The sequence below is a fragment of the Gavialis gangeticus genome, unplaced genomic scaffold (assembly GCF_001723915.1).
Source record: "Gavialis gangeticus isolate Ggan-Ray unplaced genomic scaffold, GavGan_comp1, whole genome shotgun sequence".
Classification (NCBI taxonomy): domain Eukaryota; kingdom Metazoa; phylum Chordata; order Crocodylia; family Gavialidae; genus Gavialis; species Gavialis gangeticus.
In genome coordinates this window covers 141,756,410-141,777,184 of record NW_017729022.1, presented here as the reverse complement: position 1 = coordinate 141,777,184, position 20,775 = coordinate 141,756,410, and the positions used below count along the sequence as shown (strand labels likewise).

The 20,775-nt window shown below is 44.5% G+C and overlaps 1 protein-coding gene across 1 annotated transcript in view; it reads right to left on the bottom strand.

The window, feature by feature from the left end:
- The window catches only part of MACROD2 (MACRO domain containing 2), a 1,830,990-nt gene that overhangs the window by 11,062 nt on the left and 1,799,153 nt on the right, over nucleotides 1-20,775 (bottom strand). Inside the window, exon 17 of the mRNA XM_019516252.1 lies at nucleotides 1,294-1,380. Coding sequence (XP_019371797.1) covers nucleotides 1,294-1,380 — 87 coding nt within the window. The remainder of the gene's footprint in view (nucleotides 1-1,293; nucleotides 1,381-20,775) is intronic.

Sequence of the window (20,775 nt, the reverse complement as noted above, 5' to 3'; positions counted from 1 at the left end):
TACTTTTGTAGGCTGTCTGCCCAGGGAGGCTGGAGAGTGTGTGCATCTCTGGGCTGCCTGCACTCTCTCACCTTAAAGATGTCTGCTGAAAAACAGTGACACGAACTCATACTGCCTATGTCATGTCCACAAATTTTTATGATGTGACAAGGGGCATGGATGTCTTTCTGCTTGGCTTTTCTGACACCATAAAAATGTTTATGGTGGCACAAAGGCAACATCTATTTCCAGCCTTAGATACCTTGCAACCTTTTTTTTTTTTTTAACCCTTCCTTAAAAGGAATAATTTTTAATCATTGAATGTCAAGAAGTACATACTGGGCATGTCTACACATGCGTTCACCATGCAATAAATGTTTTTTTAGGCCAGCATCTATACATTCAGCCATTAAAGCACAGTAATGCTGTCTGTGGACTGACTTGGGCCTAAAGTAAGGCATCTCCATGTGCATTACTGTGCAGTAACTAATTGGGTGTAAATTTGATACCTGCATGATGTAAGTATCAATTTATGCCCAAGTCGGTATAGGTTGCCATATTTACTGTGCAGTACAGGTATGCATGTGTAGACCCGCGCCTGTACTGTGCAGTAATTTTTGGTTACTGTGCAGTAACTTAAATTACTGTGCAGTAAATGTGCATGTGTAGATGCTCCCACTGTGTGTATTAAATAAATGTGTGTGGGGGAGCAGGGAATCCAAATCAGTCTTAACTATAGAGAGGCTACCAAAATAAACTATGACTAGTGCTCAGTGCCTTACAACTCTAAAAATTCTGCCATTACATGTGTAGGAGTCCAATTAGCTGTCACCCAGACAAGAACCACTACATTAAGCTACAAGAGCCAGTCCAGAATAATACCCTGATAGCCATCTATAGGGCTTGTGTCTACAATGTTCTGAGCACAAGGACTTTGATTCAACACTAAGCTCACTTAGCTACGCATTTGAACTCAGCCCTACCACTCTCAGGATCTGGATCCTGGGGTTAGCAGCTTGCAGGACCGAACCTAGGTCTGTTAGCTAAAAGACTGTCCAGGTGTGTAGGACTATCTGTGGTCTTGCCACTAGCAGGCAACAAGAAGTCAAAGGAATGTGTGGGTCGCATTAACATTTTTTGTGGCATTTCTCAAATGTTAACTTATTGAAAGGATTCACTTAGGGCAAACATCTATTCTTTAATATTTGACTAACTTAACCTGAAAGTGCTTGGATTTAAAATTGGTATCTCCACCCATTCTATTAGCCAGCATGATTGACTTGCATAAAGAGTCGGTAAAATGAAGAACCATACCATCATTACTGGAGATGTTTTCTGTATCACATGGATTTTCAGCTTTCACAGGCTCTGCAGACGGCTTCCCTTTCCCTGGTGTTGCTCCTTTAAAAAAGACAAAGAGGAGAAAAACAACATGCCCAATACATGATTAATATAGCATTCTTAGATCTAGTGTGCCCCTTCTTTCCCTTTCCTCTGGTATATTCTTATATTTAAAGGCTCTGATGTTGTAGAGTGGTAGTCATGCAAGACAGGGCAGACGAGATAGGAGGAGGAGGAACCTGCTCCTATCATTTGCCTCCCTGCCATTCTTTTCTCATCATTTTTGAAGAATCCCTTCTGCTCATAAAATGCAGTGTAGGCTGCGGACCTAATCACACGTCTAATGTTTAGCTATCTAGTGGAGTAAAACGGATACAGTAAGAGTTCAGATACATGGAGCAGTCAGACACAACCTAGAATTTGAATGCAGGAAAATGTATTTTGTTGCTGGAACTCAACATTTTTATCTTGTCTGCCTCAGGCTTGTCTGGAAGCTTAAATTCAATCTCCTAGCAATAGTATAAATGGGAAACACAGGAGAACTGCTTGTGCTATTCCATATATGGCTCTCTTAACATTCTTCCATTCAGGGTTGTTGAGAGGCCAATTTTTAGTTAATTTCCATTACGGCACTTCCGTACTTTTGTGGCCACTATAAAGCCTGTCACACCTACCCTGTGGCTGAGCTAGAGGATGTCAAACTATTGGTTGCTAGGCAATCTAGAGAATTTGGTTGTTATTATGAGGCAGCAAAGTGGGAGTGAGGATTGAAACATCTCAAAATGGATTCCCCCTTTAAGCGGAAACCATTTATCTCTTCAACAACAGAGGCAGACAAAACATTTTAAGATGCATCCCCCTCCACCCTCCCTTTTCCTTTCAAAAGAGGTTCAGGCCAGGCTTTTTTGTATTTATAAGCTGCAGGGTTATGTGTTTATTCTGTCCGTAGGCATATATCTACCACTAAGGCTGCTGCAATGAATTTGCCTTGTCATTGTACCTGCTGTACAGACAATGTATTGTAATGGAGATTTTAATCTTCTCTGCAGTCCTGATGATAACAGTAGTCTCAAAGGCAGCTTTAAACATACTATTTATGGCCCTACTAGGAATAATAATAATAAAAAAACCTTCAAAACAATGAACCAACAAACACAATATAAGCAAATATAACTGGTAAAAATCTTGACTCAGTTACACATTTCATTGTGGGGGGGACAAAGTGACAGATGAGCCTGGAACACAACAGAGCCATCAACAGACTACGTTAGCAGACTCCCCCTTGACTTAAAAACCCTTCAGTGAACCATCATTTTAAAAAAATTCTCTGTTTTCATATTTGTGTAAATTATCTCTCCTTCTACATTAAAAAAAAATGCCTGTAAACATCTGTGATGTTGTATTTTGCATTTCAGTGAACTCCTGAAGTGACAACTTTGCATGCATGTTAAGTCTTTGCGATTTCTCCTGAGAATTTGGAATAGCAAGTCAAGTTTCCCCTGGGGTTTGTTATACACCAATGGGCCTCAACTTCCCAGACACTTCATCCACTGCTGTCTGTTACACACATGAAGGACAAAATCATGTTGATTCAGTGCTGAAGCATATGCATTTTTTGCTGGGATTTGTCAACCAAAAGACTGAAAGCGCAGGTTCAAAGTCAGCAGTCAATTTCTTCTAACAAAACCATTCTGAAATCTGGGTTAGTATAAAAGCAGTGACTAATCAAGGAAGATGCATAAAACAAGCTTATTCGGGTCTGGCTATGTTTTTAAACAGCTGGGGGAAATGGCTACGAGGGAAACAAACTCGGAAAAATAACCATCCTGCAGTGAAAGGCTCAAGCAGACGTTTCAGAGGCTTCCTGCTGAGGCATCCCGGATGCCTGATGTATATGTTTGGGATCCCTGTTAAATACAGAAACATTCTGACTGACAGCTGATGGCTGGTGCATCAGGCTTTGCTTCCTTTAAAACACTGCCTATTAACTAAATCGACTAGACATGATATGACAGGATATGTCTTGGCTCCCAATTTCTATCACATTCAGAGATATCTAGTTGTTCTGGTATTGTCAGGCACTAAAGATGTCTGCATGAAGTTCATAGGTTCTATCCCAAGATCTCCCATTAACTAGCCAGCATGCCTGGCTTCACTACACCGAAGAAAGTTTTCTCTCTTTGAATTTCAGACATTCTCCTGTGCAGCTGGCAGGTGTGCAGCATTTCTGGCAGTATGCTAGGAAAAGATAGAGCTAAATTAAAAGAAAGATGCTCGCTAATTAGGGCCAGGGGTAGCATGACTGAAAACAACTGAGTTAAGGGAACACAGCACCTTGAAACTGATGCTCTGTATCATGCTGGATTGGGCCTTGAGAGAGACAATGGAAGAATCAGCAATAGATGGAAAGTGAAAAAAACAACACCCATTTAAAGCCAATGCCATATATTTTTGTTTTTCTCACCTCATGGTTCCACAACAAAGTTTTCAAGGCATTTTGCTGTATATTGTCAGTAGTGCAATTACTACAAAGCAATGCAGGGACCAGGGAGTCCACTGGGGAGAAGGCCAGGGGAGTTCCAACCTGTAACACATACCACAGTACCACTGCTGGCCTTGTAAAGAGGCTCTAGCCATCAGATCAGTAGGTTTCCCAGAAAACTTTAAACCTCTGTTTATATAAATCTGTGTTCTTGTATTTGCGAGTATTGGGACCAGGGGGATGATAGCATTCATTATGCTGACATGCATGTGGAACAAATATTATCCCAACCAGTTCTAACCTGCTGTGCAATAAAACTTGAGTGCCGCAGAGAAATGAGTCCATTTCACATAAACAGCAGAATCTGATCAAAACAAAACCCAGCTCGACAACCACTTTATTGTCAAGTTTTTCCTTGGAACACAAACACAAGGTGTATTTCAGGGCTCCTAGCAGGGGACGAGAGATACTGAAATAGAGGGAGCCTGGGAGATACCACTTTCAATTTCAATTACCATTTCCGATTGTACCACTGACAGACTTGATTATCATAACCCTTTGTAAGCTGGTAATATGACTACCAGAGCCGCAAGTGATGGCAGGCATATACAGTGCAGAGGGGATAGTAGAATGCATGCAAAATGCCTGTAGCCTGATTTTAAATACATATGACAAATATCTGCTGAAAGTTGGAAAGCCCTGTAACTGTTATTTTAAAGTTTTTCCTTGTGGGTATCTGTCAATAGCTCCAAGCAGTTATAGTTAAACACAATTATTTCTTTGAAGAGATGGAATCCTAAATTCACCTGTAGTTCATAAAATTAAACTGGAGATAAGATGCTTGAAGAAGAGCTCCCAGTAGCATGCTTCTTGTAAGTTCTCATGTCTCTGTGTTCCATATCGTTTTCATAATCTAATAATTAAAAGCACCTAAATAGGTCTCTTTACCCAAAATATTAACATTTAGACATAATTTTATATCTATACATGTTGAAGATACAAGGCAACTATATAGTCTTATAGCTCATTAAACAGTGAAACACAGATCTTTGGACAGATCTTCACAGGTCAAGAAGGATCCACTATGAGGAAGATTAAAGCTCTGCTATATTGATATTGATCATGGCACAGGTGGAAGAAAAAGTACATGTCAGGAAAGTCACAGTTCCATCCAAACCTAATGGCTAATGAGCTTAGTGGTTAAGGCACACAAGTCTGTGAAGCCAATAATACAGGAAAGAGCACCATGACTAACATCATCATCATTTTGACTGCTCAGGCTGAAAGTACCCGTATAGATTTGGGCTGACTAGAGAAGGCCTTCAGCATAAAGGCTGGACTGAGTGTTTGACCTAATGTCTTCCAAAGCCATAGCAGGATGCCTTAGAGCACTTGGCCTCTGCCTCAGCAACGTTTAGATGAGATGCTTTAAAACAAAATAAAATTTATGGGGCGAAACTAAGAGTTGTACCAGTTCCTCAAAAATCAGTGGGTTTGATCCAAAGGCCACTGAAGTCATCAGGATCCTTCCCCAGGTGGGTTAGGGAGCAGAAATTAAAATTCCAGGGCTGCACAGAGCTTTGTTCAAGCAACCCGTTTTACCTATGTCTCCTTCACTATAGATTAATGGGCAAAGTATAAGGCAAATATTTTCTTAAGAAAAAAAAAGGACGAGAAGTTATCTAAAAACAAACAAAGCAGCAAAAACCCTATTCAAAATCCATGGTCATTTCCCCCATTGCTTTATAAAAGGAATCAGATTTGCTAACATAATACCTACGTTTTTGAAAGCACAGCCTTTTATATTTATCTTGGAGAAATATTTAATAACATTAACATAACCCACCAGCCCCTTCATATGCCTTTTTTTCCCCAATCACATCTGATAATTGTCAAAGGTAAATGTTTTGACAATTGCTTGCTTCTTTCTTATATCTGTTCTCTCAGAGCTTCAAACTTTGAGGGTGACGTGGGGCCCAATTCTGCTTTAACTAACAATTTAGCATTTTAATACCTCCTCAGCTCTGGCAATAGACAGGCATCCAGTTAAGGGCATAGGGTTACAGCCTGTGCGCTTTGGCGCGTGACTTCCCTGCCTCTGACCCCCAGCTCCCTTCCTTGGCTTAAGCATGCTCTAGGAATAAATGGAGGCCAAGCAATTCCAAGGTGCTGGTAAGTGAGGGACTTATTTGTAGCCAATTCTTAAAGGAAGTGGTATGATGGAAAGTGTACTGGTGAATTTATGATCTTACATTAGTTAAACCACAGCAGATTAAAATGTTAGAACTGCCATATTCTGACTTAACAGCAGAAACATCCAGCACTTGTATGTGGAAAAGTGTATCATAAGGAAATATGTGAAATGGGTGCATAGGACAAGTTTGGTGCAATAAATTGTTTCTTCTATACTTTAATTGCCTTAATTTATCATACAAAAACATCCTGAAAAGTCACTGTGTATCTGGGTATACAATGAACATATACATGAACAGGTTATCTAAACCCAGTGAATATTGCTGAATGTTTCCATGAGTAGTTGGTCAAATCTCTAAATTAATTCTCTATGACTGCATCCACTCACCTTTTGGGATTTCTTTCCATGAATATTTTAATTAAGAATTTGTTTCCAGGCAAGTATCTTTTTAGGAACAGCAAAACTGAAATAAATTGTGTGATATATTTGTAGAAAATGAATTTCCAAGTGATAATCACAAACGTGCACAAAACCAATCTGATTTGTGGAGTTCCATCAACTCAATAATAGAACAGAAAGACACAGCATGATTTGTGTGTCCAAATGCTCTACATTTAGAATCTGGATGACTTAGGGTGAAACCCTGGCTCTGCTAAAGTCAGTGGCAAATGGGGCTAAGAGTTCACCGTGAATATTTACAAGAAAAAGCCCTGACTGCTGAACAGTGGGCCAAGGATTCTTTCCTGCAACTGAATGCACTTGCCCAGTGCAAAGTTACTTATCAAAAAAGACTTCTCTAAAATACACAGTTAGGGCTGCCAGGCTCTGGAATGGGCTCCCAAGGGAGGTGGTACTGTCTCCTACCTTGGGGCTCTTCAAGAGGAGGCTAAACAGATATTTAGCTGGGGTGTTATGGCCCTGGCACCCATTCCTGCCCGGGGCAGGAGGTTGGACCTGATGATCTGTTTACGTCCCTTCTGACCCTAAGCACTATGATACTATGATACTACCTGGCCAACAATTTTCAATCTTTGCAGTAATTTGGAGAAAATTATATTCTGTTCGTACATGATTTACAGCAAAAACTGGCATAATTCAACCACTGCCATGAATGGTTTGTCCAGGTCTAGAAATAGCACAGACATGCACATTCTTGTTAGATATCTTTAAAACCTCAAAAAATCAGTAGACAAAAATAAAGGAATGTGTTCCCATTTGTCTGAATGGTCTAGATTTTCTTCCCCTCCCTATTATATAAAACTTAGCATCTTAACTTCAGATATAAATATGTTTCCCCTAATTGGGTAGAACACTGAAAGGAAGAGGCTTTTACTCTTCTGGCTAATAGCACCATTCTTCATCCACAGTGACAAAGAAATAAAAGACAAAGCTTTTCTGACCCACAGCTGCATTGTCTTATCTGTCAAGAACAGTTTCATTTTTCTTATTTGGCAACTAAGCAGTGCTGGGTTTGTTTTTTTCCAGTCATTTCACTATGGCTCTTTGCTAATGCTGCTGTCAAGCCTTCATGTACTTTGTTTACTGCTGTGTTTTTAGTAGCATTATAAATGCTGCCTCACTTAGAGATTGAAGCTCTCCATGGCACAAGAGTGGTTTTGCTCAGTTTGACTCCAGTTCGATATATCCTGATGACCTACCTTTTTTTTAAACCAGGCCAAAATTATAACTCACAAAAGATTCCCACTTCCACTTACGTATCTGCTTATATACAATCACTCTCAATGAGACTGAGGAAGTCCCAATACTTTTTTTGCTCTTATTTTTCAAAGTTCTCTAGACAGACATTTTTCCTTTCCTGTTCCATGGATCAAGTAACACACAAAAATACAGGAGCAAAACTAGCACACATTTGCATATCACCATCAAATGCAGATTCATTAGTGACAAATTTCTCCACCCACTTCATCAGGAGCGTTTTACCATGATCAAAACCCCTGGTGCTCATGTACCTTATGATAAAAAGGAAAGGAAGGGATGCTGGTTTCAGAGCAACATGAACTTCCACATGACATGAACTCTTCTGTTCTTTCGAAGAAGCCAAGCACTGTCTCTCAGAGTCATACTTTGGCTGTCAAGTCAGAGAGCAGCTCCTTCATGCTGAAGTAGAGTATTTACCTTTCCTTTCAGAAGGCTGGTTATGTCCCTCAAGGTAACCAACATGCTGAAGCATCATGTCAGCTCTGTGGTCTGTGCATGTGCGTGTGTACACATATGTATTTAAAAGCCGGTGCACTGCATTGACATTTCTGGAAGGGGCAGCTGCTGCTCCCAATCACTGTTACTGCCAACTCTAGCTGAACAGCACATTTTTCATTGCTACTTTAAAAGCATCTTTGACTTGCTGCTCCCTCCTCCTCTTTCAGTCCTTGAGCAAACACATACTTAGAAACCCCCATTATCCCTTCCTTTGCCTTAAGGTGGTGGCAAAAACAGGAGAACAGAGAGGGTTGTCTCTCATCAAGAGGATCCTGTTGGATTCATGCAAACTGTTTATCTCTAAAATCTCTCATGCCCACCAGGAATGCTTTGCACCTTTTGTCCCTCTGTAGCAACTGCTGTTGGGAGAAAAATCTTAAAATTATATGCTCCTATATTCACTAAGAAAGTCTTTCTAGAGTTTCTACTTGGCCAGATTCTTAGGAGTCAAAGTTACATGAAATCTCTCATCTAACAAGGGACACTACAATGATTCTGCTGTGTGGTTATGCTGATTGTCTATTAGCATTACTAAAATGTTGCCTGTTAGCATTCAAAACTGGAGATTATTTGTCCCAAACAGCTTTCAGTTGAAGGACTTGATGTCACAGTCTTTAGTCCTGTGAGTGTTCCCAGTAACTTAACTGGATTTAAGAGGCTACCTATTATAGGCTACCCCATTAGCAACATGATTCACAAGATAAACCCAGAGTTTTCACATAGGAATCCACAGTGTGAAAAAAAACACTGTGACCTGTTGTGGTCTTTCTGAGTTCGTCTGAGTACAGAAGAATTGCTGTATCATTTTTCTTCGGTCAAAAAAAGTGAAAACTAAGAGCTCTCATTTTCTGAGGGTTGCCTGGAGTCTACTGAAGAGCACCTTGAGCCTAGAAAAGTTAAGAATCACTGGAGTAGGAAGACTTGGATTTTATCTCCAACTTTTCCACTGGTAGGCTCTGTGACCTTCGGTGAGCCATTCCACTTCTGTGCATTTCCGTCTCTGTTTCTAAAACTGCATGTGATTCAGTAATGTCAGGAAAACTTGTGTTTGAACAATTACTGTAAAACACTATTCTAGTTCACTTTTCTTCCATTTATTTTTCTTGCACTTTTGAGCATATGCTAAGTTCTCAAGATGTTGGACCAGAGCCTAATCCTAAAAGCCAGTGGAGCTATGCCCAAAGCAAGCTGTTTGAGGACTGGTCTCTTTCAGTTGAAACAGGTGCTAGGTTCTTTCTAGACTATATTTTCTTCTTCTACTACAGAAATTAGCTCTGTGGTGACTGAGACAGAGTCCACTTATGTTCATAATGCAGCACTTATATAACTAGCCATGGTTACAAACTCAGAGGCCATGGGAAATAAATACAGACCTCAAGTTTCACATAGACCCAGGGCTAGGTCTGTGTGTTGGTTCCACAACACCTGAGGCTTAATTTGCACGTGTGCCCAACTTGTTTGATGAATATGGATGGAGGTATGCATGGTTCTAAGCTAACTTCTCACAAGCCTAATCAAGGACAGACAACACCAAACTGGTCTCTGGGGGTGCTTGTACATGCCACAGAGGTTTAAGTTGGCTTAGTTTCACCTAAATTGATATGGTGGGTTTTTAAAAACCCACTGTTTCCACCATTTCAATTTAGGAAGAATTAAACCTAACTAAACCCCGGTGGCATGCACACAAGGGTGGAAGCCCGATCCTTAGAACTTACCTGCCTCTCTGGTGGTGGGAAGGGGGAGACAGAATGAGCTGCCAGCAGTCTGAATAGTCCCCGGGCTTCACAGGGATCTGGTGCTTCCCTCTGTGATTGTGGCGGGGTGGGGGGGACGGTGCTTCCCTCCACAGGGTTGGCAGCACCCCTGGGCAACACTTGCCTACTGGCACCTGGCCCAGGCAGTTCCAGAGGGCACCACAGCCATGGAGAGAAGCACTGCCCCCCACCGCCATGAAGGGAAGCACCAGGGCCCTGCACAGCTCAGGCAGGCTCCTTGCTGCTTTTTTTTTTTCTTTTCAGTTGAGCCTACCTGCACAGGCTGCTGCTGGGTTCACAGCCCCTGAGCTGCAGGGGGGCCTGGTGATTCCCTCCATGGCTGCAGTGCCCCCTGGGACCGCCCGGGCCAGGTGCCAGTGGGCAGGTGGCACCTGGGGGGCCCTGGTACCATGGAGGAAAGCACTGGGGTCCCCCGCAGCTCAGGGGCTGTGCAATCCACTGATAGCTCACCATGGGCGAGGCAGGTAAACTCCAGGACCCCTACATTGTCCCTGCCACCTTCCTGCCATCTGGGATCACCTGCGAATGGCTGGCTTGCCCCTGGGGCAGAGCAGCAAGGTGGCAGGAGGGTGGCTGGGTGTGGTGGCAGCAGAAGAAGGCAGCAGAAACAGTGCACAGGGTGCTGGAAGCCCACCAAGCCTCAGCTACCCCTAGCACATCGGCTTCCAGAGCCATGTTGCACTTTGTTAGGTAGCAAACTAAAACACCTTGGAGGTGTTTTATCTAGCGACATTACAAAGTCATTTAAAGTGTAATATGCTGGTGAGCATGCAAACAGCAGTGCCATTAAAGCGGTGCAAAAGGGCATTTAAGCCACTTTAAAGGCCAATTCTGTGGTGTATACAAAGGCCCTGGTGCACACCAAAGTAGTTTCTGATGTGTTTTAATGCTGCTCAGAATTATGCTCACTTGGATGGGCCCTTAGGATAAGTTTTAGTGACTTGAGATTTCCAGTGCACAGCCTAATCTTGCTATATCCCCATTACATTCTATGCCAAGTGTTTGGTCTACAACTCATGAGGGTGTAATTGCTTCAGGGCAGGCTTATCTTGTCTTTGGATAATTTCCAGTGAAGTTGCTCAAATCTTGCTTTAATCTGGATTTAGGACCTGGTCTCTACTTTTGAAAATGAGGTCCTGATCTATTTGACTTTCTTTACTCTGCCTTTAATGCTTCTTCAAAACTTAGCCCAGGGTTTCATATGGGCTCAGGTCTTATAAATAAGACCAGGTGATGCCATCTACTCAAACAATGCTCTAAGACAAAGAGGGAGAAGTACTTCCTTGCCTCTCTCAAGAGGCAGTGCTGTACCAGCATTTGACATTCAATCCTGTGAAGTTCTCTGAAGACTGAGTTTGGGACAAGCATCCAACATTTTTTAAATGAATCCATCACTCTTGTTTAATGAGAAACTGTGGAGAGGCATAGCTCATGGGCAACAGTTATAATGCAAAAGCATGCACTGTATGCACAGCATAGGTAGGCTGTGCCTGAATGCCTGGCTGTACAGAAACAGCTTCTTGGTATTATGACTACAACAGTTTATTTCTAGGGTCACTGCTTTCAATGAGAAATTACTGCTGGGTCAAACAAGGGTACCAGAAAATATTCAGTTTGATACCTCATTAAGAAGGCCATCACTGGGTGTAATAAGAAGAAACTTAAAAGTGAAAGGAAGGAGCAGCAAAATGGAGGAGGATAAATAGGGAGACAGTAGAGGTTAGTGGGAAGGACAGTAATAAAAAAATAGTACTGTATGTGCCACGATAAACATTATCATTGTTGATCAAGATTATAGAAAGACTAAACTTTGTAAATTAAAAGAGAATAAAATAATCCAGCAGGCAGAAGCAGCTTAAGGTAGCACACGGATGGTTTAAAAATAGATGTGACCTTTCAGGCATACCATAGTTTAAAAATACTTTTTGATATGAGGGTAAAGCAAACAGCAAGTGAAAGTCAAAAAGAGAAATCTTAATAAAAACTGAACAGAACTAGTATATGGGACAATCCATGCTGAAATATCTTCTGATATAAACTTGATAGTTCAGAGTAAGAGTGATTCTGCGTATACAGAAAGGGTATTCCAGGCTCTAATGACAGGTCAGGTAGAGTATGCACACTATTTCCTGGCTTTTAAATACACTAGGTTCATAGAGCAAACATGGACAGGATAAAACACTCTCTTGTTTTAAAAGAAACAGTGACTGGCAGTGCTAAATAAGGAAGACCTTGCAGGTGACATTTCTCATATCTTTTTTCCCCTACTGAGAATCAAGAACCTCCACATGTTGAATGATGATTAGTTGAAAAAAAAACAAGGAACATTCTGCACCTTTTTATAAGAGGACTCTGCTCTGACCTAATCAAACCCTTAGCTTTAAATTATGCTTTAGCTTTATTAGTTATGCAAAGCAGCTGGTAAACACAGATTTGCTGTAAATCAACATACAGCATATTTGCTGTTATGATGCTGATCCGGCAGTTGGATCTATTTGGGTGCAGATCCAACTGCACACCTAGGATTATTTAAAACATAATGCTTATATTAAAAAGTTAGCTCTCATGTTATATGGACTAGTCTCTTTTTTTATAATATGGGTTTCAAGGGCAGTATTAGAATGTTACATAGATAAAATCCTCAGGTCCATTTACTAAGCTAATTCAATGATAAAGGTTGGAAGGTCCCAACAAATGAACAAATGAAGAAAATGTTATCCTCTGGTTCGAGGAAACTTCTAACGACCCATACAGAAAAACAGTAATTGAATTCTGGCTGTTCAAAAATAGTGTTGCTTTCACAGATGTGATACTTTGTTCTAATTCCTGCTCTAGTAAGTTCACTTATGCTAGGGACAGACAGTCAAAAAGCTGGAGCCTGAATTGATTCAATCTTTGCAGGTTAGTCTAACCTGTGTAGATTGAACCAATGTGCAAGTGACTAGGCATTCACTTTTGACTCAGGAAATGCAAGCACATACCTGCAGTGGCTCAGGCCAGAAATTGGGGGCTGCTAAAGCACAACCTCAGCTGCAGAGAAGCTATTTTGAGGGGTGGGGCATGACCAGCTCCAGCAGTAGTCTTAAGTGAATTGGCTAAGGTGGGGGTTTAATTCCTCCTTCCCTGCCCCACCAACACAGCCCTGAGCTGGGGTCTGCCTGTTGCTTCCCACTCACTGCCACAATGGCAGCGGTTGGGGCATGGCCAGACACCAGCCAGCAAGGCTATCTCAGGCAAAGGGGGCACAGAGGGGGTTTATTTCCTCCTCTGTCCCCTCTGGCCCCAGGGGACCACAGCGGGGGTCTGCTAGCCCCAACCGGTGCCTCCACCAATCACTCCCTGCATGGGGCGAGTGGTGGAATAAGCCCCTTCCCTGCCCCCTTCACCAGATGCCAGAGGGAGGGGAAAATAAACCCCCTCCCTGTCCCCCCTTTGCCTAAGGGGGACATGCCAGCCAGCTTCTGGCCATGCCCTCACCTCAGTTGCTGAAGTGGTGTTGGGGGAGGGATCCTAATGAGGCAGCAGTCTCTGTGATGGTGTCCTGGGAGTGCAAGCCTCTTCCTGGTGGGGGAGAGGACGGGCTGGGCAGGCAGAGCTGCTGCAGACTGCATGTGGTAAGCAGCGGCACCGGGGCTCAGAGGGGTTGCCATAGCCCCCCAATCCCTTGCTAGTGCACTGCTGCCACTCACCCTGCACAGCCTGCAGCAGCTCTGCCCACCCCACTCCCACTCCCAGTGCAGCCCCCCCACCAGGAAGAGGCTTGCACTCTTGGGACACCATCACAGGGGCTGCTGCCTCATCAGAGTCCCTGCCCCCTCATTGCTCTAGTGACAAGGGTTGGGGCATGGCCAGAGGCTGGCCAGCATGGCCCCCTTAGGTGAATGGGGCAGGGAAGGAGTTTATTTTCCCCATTCCCTCCAGCATCTGGTGAAAGAGGCAGGGTGGGCGCTTATTCTACCACTTGCCCTGTAAAGAAAGCGATCAGTAGAGGTGGAGGTTGGGGTTAGCAGGCCCTAGCTGCAGTCCCCTGAGGGCAGAGGGAGCAGAGGGGGAAATAAACCCTCTCCCTGCCCACTCTGTGTCAGGGGACAATGCCAGTTGGCATCTGGCTATACCCCCACTCCTGCCACTGCAGCAGCAAGGGGGGAGCACAAGGCAGATCCCGGCTTGGGTCTGTGCCAGTGGGACAGGGAGAGGGGAATAACCCCCCCCCCCCAGCCATTTCACTTGAGGCTACTGCTGGGGCTGGCATCACCCCATGCCACTCCAGCGGTGATGGAGTTCAAAATGACTGACATGGGCTGCTCTGTCCTAGACACAAGGACCCTGGCTGTGGTCCCAGTGGGAAAGGAGGTAATAAACCCACTCCCTCCCCCTTTGCCTCAGGGGGCCATGCCAGCTGGCACCTGACTGCACCCCCACCCCTACAGCAGTGACGGGGGGTGGGATCCTGACACAGGCTGCTGCACCCTGGTCAGGCAGATCCTGGCTGGGGTCTGTGCCTCTGGGATAGGGATGGAAGGGGGAATTAAACCCCCATCTCCATTTGCTTCATTCTGCTGCTGGGGCTGGCCACGCCCCCACCAGTGGAGCAGCAAGTGGAGGAATGCCTGGCAGGGGCTGCTACACCCCTGCATGGCACATCCCAGCTGAGGTCCATGCCTGAGGGGACAGAGGGAGGGGAGCAATAAACCTCTTCCCTGCCCCCTTTGCCTTAGGGGGGCTGGGGTCTGGACATGCCCCCACCCCTGCTCTGGCTAGGGAACAGAGGAGCATGGTCAGCTCTGCTCCACTGGAGCAAACAGCACAGCCCAGCCCAAGGCTGCAGAGCATGCTGGGGTGCTGGGGGACTCTGATTTAACTTAAACCAGGAAGGGGTCTGGGACAGAAGTTCCATAAGCTGGTTTTACCTCAATCAGTTAAGTCTGATACTACATTCAACCAGGTTTATCTCACACTGGTTTTGGCTATTACAAAACTGGTTTATGTGCACTGAACTTCTGCTCTGTTACAGGTTTAAACCAGTTTCTGCTTACTTAAACTGGTTTATGTGTAACTTCTGTACCTAGTCCTAAAGTTTAAATGTTATACCCAGACATACTAAATCTATGGAATGTGAGGCAGTGTTAAAGTTAGAATGTGCTGTAAACAGTCATATAGTAAGGGTTAAGTTCTTGCCTACGCATCTCTGACTTGCCACAAGAGAGCATGGTTGTCGCTCGGGGCCAGGTCACCTGGCCTCTATCCCTCCTCTCTGACAGTGGCAGAAATTGATGCTATAAAGGGAGATCATTGAACTGGATATCTCTAGAGCAAACTATCCCCTATTCAATTACAATCCCTAGCATTCCCCCATTATTGGTTTAGAGATGCCAGAGGAAGCATCTCCAACCATTCTATTTAATATCACTTAATGGATATATCATCCATGAATTTATCCAAGCTCTTTTTGAACCTGGCTATGCCACTACCTCCTGTGGCAATGGATTCTATAAATTAACTACACGTGTTAACTCTTTCTTGAAGTGATGTAACTTTGAGATGCTCAGAGGGCAGTTAGCATGAATTAACAAGCTTTAACATGTAAATGCTCACGTTTTAAGTGATCTTAGTATGGTCTAAGTGTAATGTGCAACTTCATCCTTTGGCTTCCTTCAGCAGAGCAATTACTAAACAAATACCACTTCGCCTCAGAGGAAGCTAGGAGGCAACCCTGTTGCCAGAACATCCTCCACTCTCTAAATATGATTGCAGATTTTAATTTCTACCGGTAGCTTAATGATTAAAGGAACTAACTTTTCAGACAACCTGATTAAGATCCCCCCCCCCCAAATCAATATTAAAGTTCAGGAATATTATAAACACATGACACTGCTTGTCTTTTTCTAATTAAGGGCTCCAGGCCAGCTCATAAATGTTGCCTAGTACCTAGTGCCACTAAAGCTTAAGAGTCAGTCATCACTTTTCTTTTCAGCCCTCATTTTCAGGGGTTTATTACCCTGTCACAAAAATCACATTCTGAAGAAGCTTGTTATACTAAGTGTTTAATTTGGCAGTACTTTCACTATAACCAGAGGGTTATTTTTACACACACAGGTGATATTTTATGATATTTTAAGCTAAATTCACCCTGAGAGGAGGACAAATACAGAAGCCTCGTTTTTAAAAGTATGTGATTCATTTGCATATGCAAAACAGGCAGATGCACCCACGATCAGGAGATTTATGTCTTGGATTTGCTCAGGGTACAAAGGAATGTAAGAATTTTCCTTAGCACTACTTAAATCTCTTCACTTTGGAGCAAGGTGCTAAGGATGGGCTGAGAAAGATTTGGAAGGTGCTGGCTACTGGGTTCCTGGTGGCATTGCCTAGTTCAGGTGAACGAGTGCAGGCTGTGAATAAATTTGCTGGACAGCTGCTCCAGGAATACATTTCTACATCTTCCCACTGCCCCAAAACAAAGAAGCCAGGAGGGAAACATGGCCCTTAGGGGTTTCTCTAGGTCATGAAGCAACTCAGGGTTATTTCTGTGGTGATGCTTTATATACAGGAGGTCAGTTTTTAAAGGCATACATTTGGGCTACGTGTGCGAGCAACCTGAAATTTCCTAGTGGTACGGTGCACACAATAAAGGGCTATATTTTTGCACACTCAGTCTTGAACAGCTTGGGGAATGGAGCAATAAGTAATGCAAAGTTAAACTTCAGACAGCATTTTTGTAGGCTTGGTGTTTCAAATTTTAATAACAAAGTACTTCCACCCCCAAAGTATTTTTCCTTTCACAGCATAAGCATAGCAGCAAAAGAGAGATTTCAGTGGGACCCTTCCTAAATAAAATCATCCGTGAATTTATCCAAGCACTTGCAAGATGAATGCCTAACGGTTTATGAATTCTACATTCAATCATAACATAACAAATGGCTTGGCTGCTTACTTCCTGGTGAGCATGGAGATCAGCTTAATAAGATCAGCAGACTGGTAAAATTTACTTGCCATAAATGAAGGAGAAAATTTTAGAGCAGAATCCATGATTCACAATGTGGATGAGGAAATGGAAGAGAATTTTGCCTGTGGTAAAGCAACAAGAAATCCAACATGGCAAGGCAAGGGAACACGTTTTAATATGGCAAAGTTATATGCTTGCTTCTTTTCACAAGAGAAAGCTATTATGCAATGTTTTCTAAAATTGTAAATGTTCTTTCTGCTGCACAATAGGAAACAACACTAATATGCATCACAGGGTGTGAAATAAAATGTGCTGTGCCATTGTTACTCTTTGATTTGTCTTCCTTTTATATCAGCTCGCAGCAAGAGTTACATAAAGACAGGATTGCAGATTTCTTTTTTTCCCCTTGAACTTTTACAAACTCTTTTCTTTGGTTTGTGATTTTGGGGCTCTCAGAAGGAAGAGTGTTAGTGCCCAAAGAATTTTACACCAGGGGTGGGGAACCTGTAATTATTCACAGGATAAGCAAATGAGTTAGTATAATCCAATTATTATAATCCCTTTTTTCTAAACAGTTACAGATTATTTCCCCACTGACCTTAGCTTTGCAAAAGAGTGGTGGTCAGGCTTAGTTATAGTTCAGTCCTAGTCTAAGTTTTAAGATGTTTCTTTTATATTGAAATGTTACTTTTTCTGGAAAGACCAATGTTCAGGATTTTTTTTATCTCCTTTGCAACTCTAAACAAAAGCTTCACTCCCTGCTGATATAGATGCTTGAAACTTGCTATCAACCAAGAGGAGGCAGCTCTTTGTATCCTAGCAGCTAAAGAAAGATATTCAGCAGAAGAAGTGATAAGGGAGAATCAAAACAGGACAGAGACTGCTGGGTTTTTTGCAAGGAAGAGGAACAAGTTTCTACTGGTAAAACCAAAGAAACCTGCACGTTTGGAGAGGATAAGGTACAAATAACTGGGCACTGGCTTCCTTTAAAGGACAAGAAGCAAGCCTAGTAGGTTACAGACAGTAAAAATGCCAAACTGTAGAGAGGGTTGAGTGGACAAGCTTCTGAGGAATTTAATAGGTCGGTGTCACCACTTCTGAGCTGAAGGTCCCATTTCCTCTGAAAAGCTGGTCTCTGCTGACTGCACTTCCTGTTGGTCTGGGGTTGACCTACACCTCGTGCAGGAGGTACTCATCCCCACTAGGGAAAACGCCATTCTGGATCTGGTGTTAGCCTCTGGGGACGACCTGGTCGGGGAGGTGCTAGTACAAGGGAGGCTAGGGGACAGTGATCATGAAATGATCCAGTTTGCTATTCAGAGAAAGATGGGGAGGGTAACTAGCACAGCGCAAATGCTTGACTTTAGGAAAGCCAACTTCAATGTGGTCAGGGCAGTAGTCAGGGAGGCACTCGGAGCCCAGGGTGTAGCTAGTATGGGGGTCCAGGAAAGGTGGTCCTTCCTCAACGAGGCTATCCTTGGGGTGCAGCAGGATGCAATTCCACTGCACAGGAAGGTGGGAAAAGGGTCCAAGAAACCTTCATGGCTGAGCGTGGATATCCAGGCTGGCATGACGGCAAAGAAAAAAGCGTACTGGCGGTGGAAGCACGGGGCAGGGACAAAGCAGGGACACCTCCCTGACCTGAGCGTGTAGGGATTTGGTAAGGAAGGCTAAAGCAGCACTGGAGCTTAGATTAGCTTCTCGGATTAAGGATAATACAAAGTCCTTCTTCAAGTATATAGGTAGCAAGAAGAAGTCTGAGGGTAACATTGGACACCTACAAGGCAGGGCAGGGCAGTTGGTGATGGATGCGTGAGAGAAGGCAGAACTCTTTAACAAGTTCTTTGCCTCTGTGCTCCTGTCTGCTGACAATGGGGTTCTCTCGGGTGATAGGACATGGAGGCCCTGGAAGGATGCGAGTCCCCCAACTTAGTTCAGACCTAGTTAAGGATTACCTGGAGGGCTTAGATGTGTCCAAGTCAGCAGGCCTGGATGACCTTCATCCGCGGGTGCTGAGGGAATTGGCTGGTGTCATTGCGGAGCCATTGGCACGGCTGTTTGAGGACTCCTGGTGCTCGGGCCAAGTCCCTGAGGACTGGAAAAGGGCCAATGTGGTCCCTATTTTCAAGAAGGGGAGGAAGGAAGAGCCTGGCAACTACAGGCCAGTCAGCCTCACTTCTATCCTGGGGAAGGTCTTTGAAAAAATTATCAAGGGCCACATTTGTGAGAGCCCTGCAGGGGAAGTGATGTTGAGGGGTAACCAGCATGGGTTCGTGCAAGGCCGATCCTGCCTGACTAACCTGGTCTCTTTCTATGACCAGGTAACAAAGAGCTTAGATGTGAAGGAGGAAGTCGATGTCATCTTCTTGGACTTCCAGAAGGCCTTTGACACAGTGTCCCACCCAATTCTGGTGGGCAAGCTGAGGGACTGCGGCATTGATGAATGCACGGTCACATGGGTGGCAAACTGGCTCCAGGGGTGCACCCAGAGGGTGGTGGTGGACGGGTCGATGTCGACCTGGGAGGGTGTGGGCAGCGGAGTCCCCCAGGGCTCGGTCCTTGGGCCGGTGCTGTTCAACATCTTCATTAGCGACCTGGACGAGGGTGTGGAGAGCACCCTGTTCAAGTTTGCTGATGACACCAAGCTGTGGGGTAAAGTGAATACACCGGCAGGCAGGGACCGCATCCAGGCAGACCTGGATAGGTTAGAGAAGTGGGCGGATCTGAACAGGATGCGGTTCAACAAGGACAAGTGCAGGGTGCTGCACCTGGGGAGAGGGAACCAGCATTATGGTTATAGGTTAGGGGCTGACCCTCTCAGCAGCACAGAGGCAGAGAGAGATCTTGGAGTCAGGATTGACTCCAGGATGAATATGAGTCGCCAATGCGACGAAGCAATAGGCAGAGCCAACCGCACCGTGTCCTGCATCAACAGGGGCATCACTAACAGGTCCAGAGAGGTCTTGCTCCCCCTCTATGCGGCGCTGGTCAGGCCGCAGCTGGAGTACTGTGTCCAGTTCTGGGCGCCGCACTTCAAGAAGGACGTGGAGAACCTGGAGAGGGTCCAGAGGAGGCCACTCGTATGGTTGAGGGCCTCCGTGGCCAGCCCTATGAGGAGAGGCTGAGGGACCTGAATCTCTTCAGTCTCCGCAAGAGGAGACTGAGGGGGGATCTTGTGGCTGCCTACAACCTTATCAGGGGCCAGCAGCAGGGACTCGGGGAAAGTCTGTTCACCAGGGCCCCCCTTGGAGTCACCAGGAACAATGGCCACAAGCTGAGGGAGGATAGGTTTAGGTTAGATATTAGGAAGAACTACTTCACTGTAAGGGTGGCCAGAGCCTGGAATAGGCTTCCCAGAGAGGTGGTGCTCTCACCTTCCCTGGAAATCTTCAAGAGGAGACTGGACAGGCATCTAGCTGGGGTCTTTGACCCCTCCCACCCCCAGTGTCATTCCTGCCCATGGCAGGGGGTTGGACTCAATGATCTGTCTAGGTCCCTTCTGACTCATTGATTCTATAAGCAAATTCCTGTCTGGACAGGCCTCTTTTGGTCAGCTATCTGGTTCCATGTAAACTAGTACAGCCTGTTCCATTGCCGCGTTGTCAGTGACTAAACCAGTGCCCCACACCTACACTAGGCTGGGTAAGAAGAGTGTGAACACCCACCAGGGCTAAAAATAAAACCTGCCAAAGGACAGATGAGCTCCCTGTGAACCAACGGCCATCCATACCTGGAGAGAAGATGGGTGCCACCAGGTCACTTAGCCCAAAGAATCACCAATGATGTACAGCATCTAAGGTGCCCCAGCAGTCTCAGCAGCCTTGGGACTGACTTGACTTGA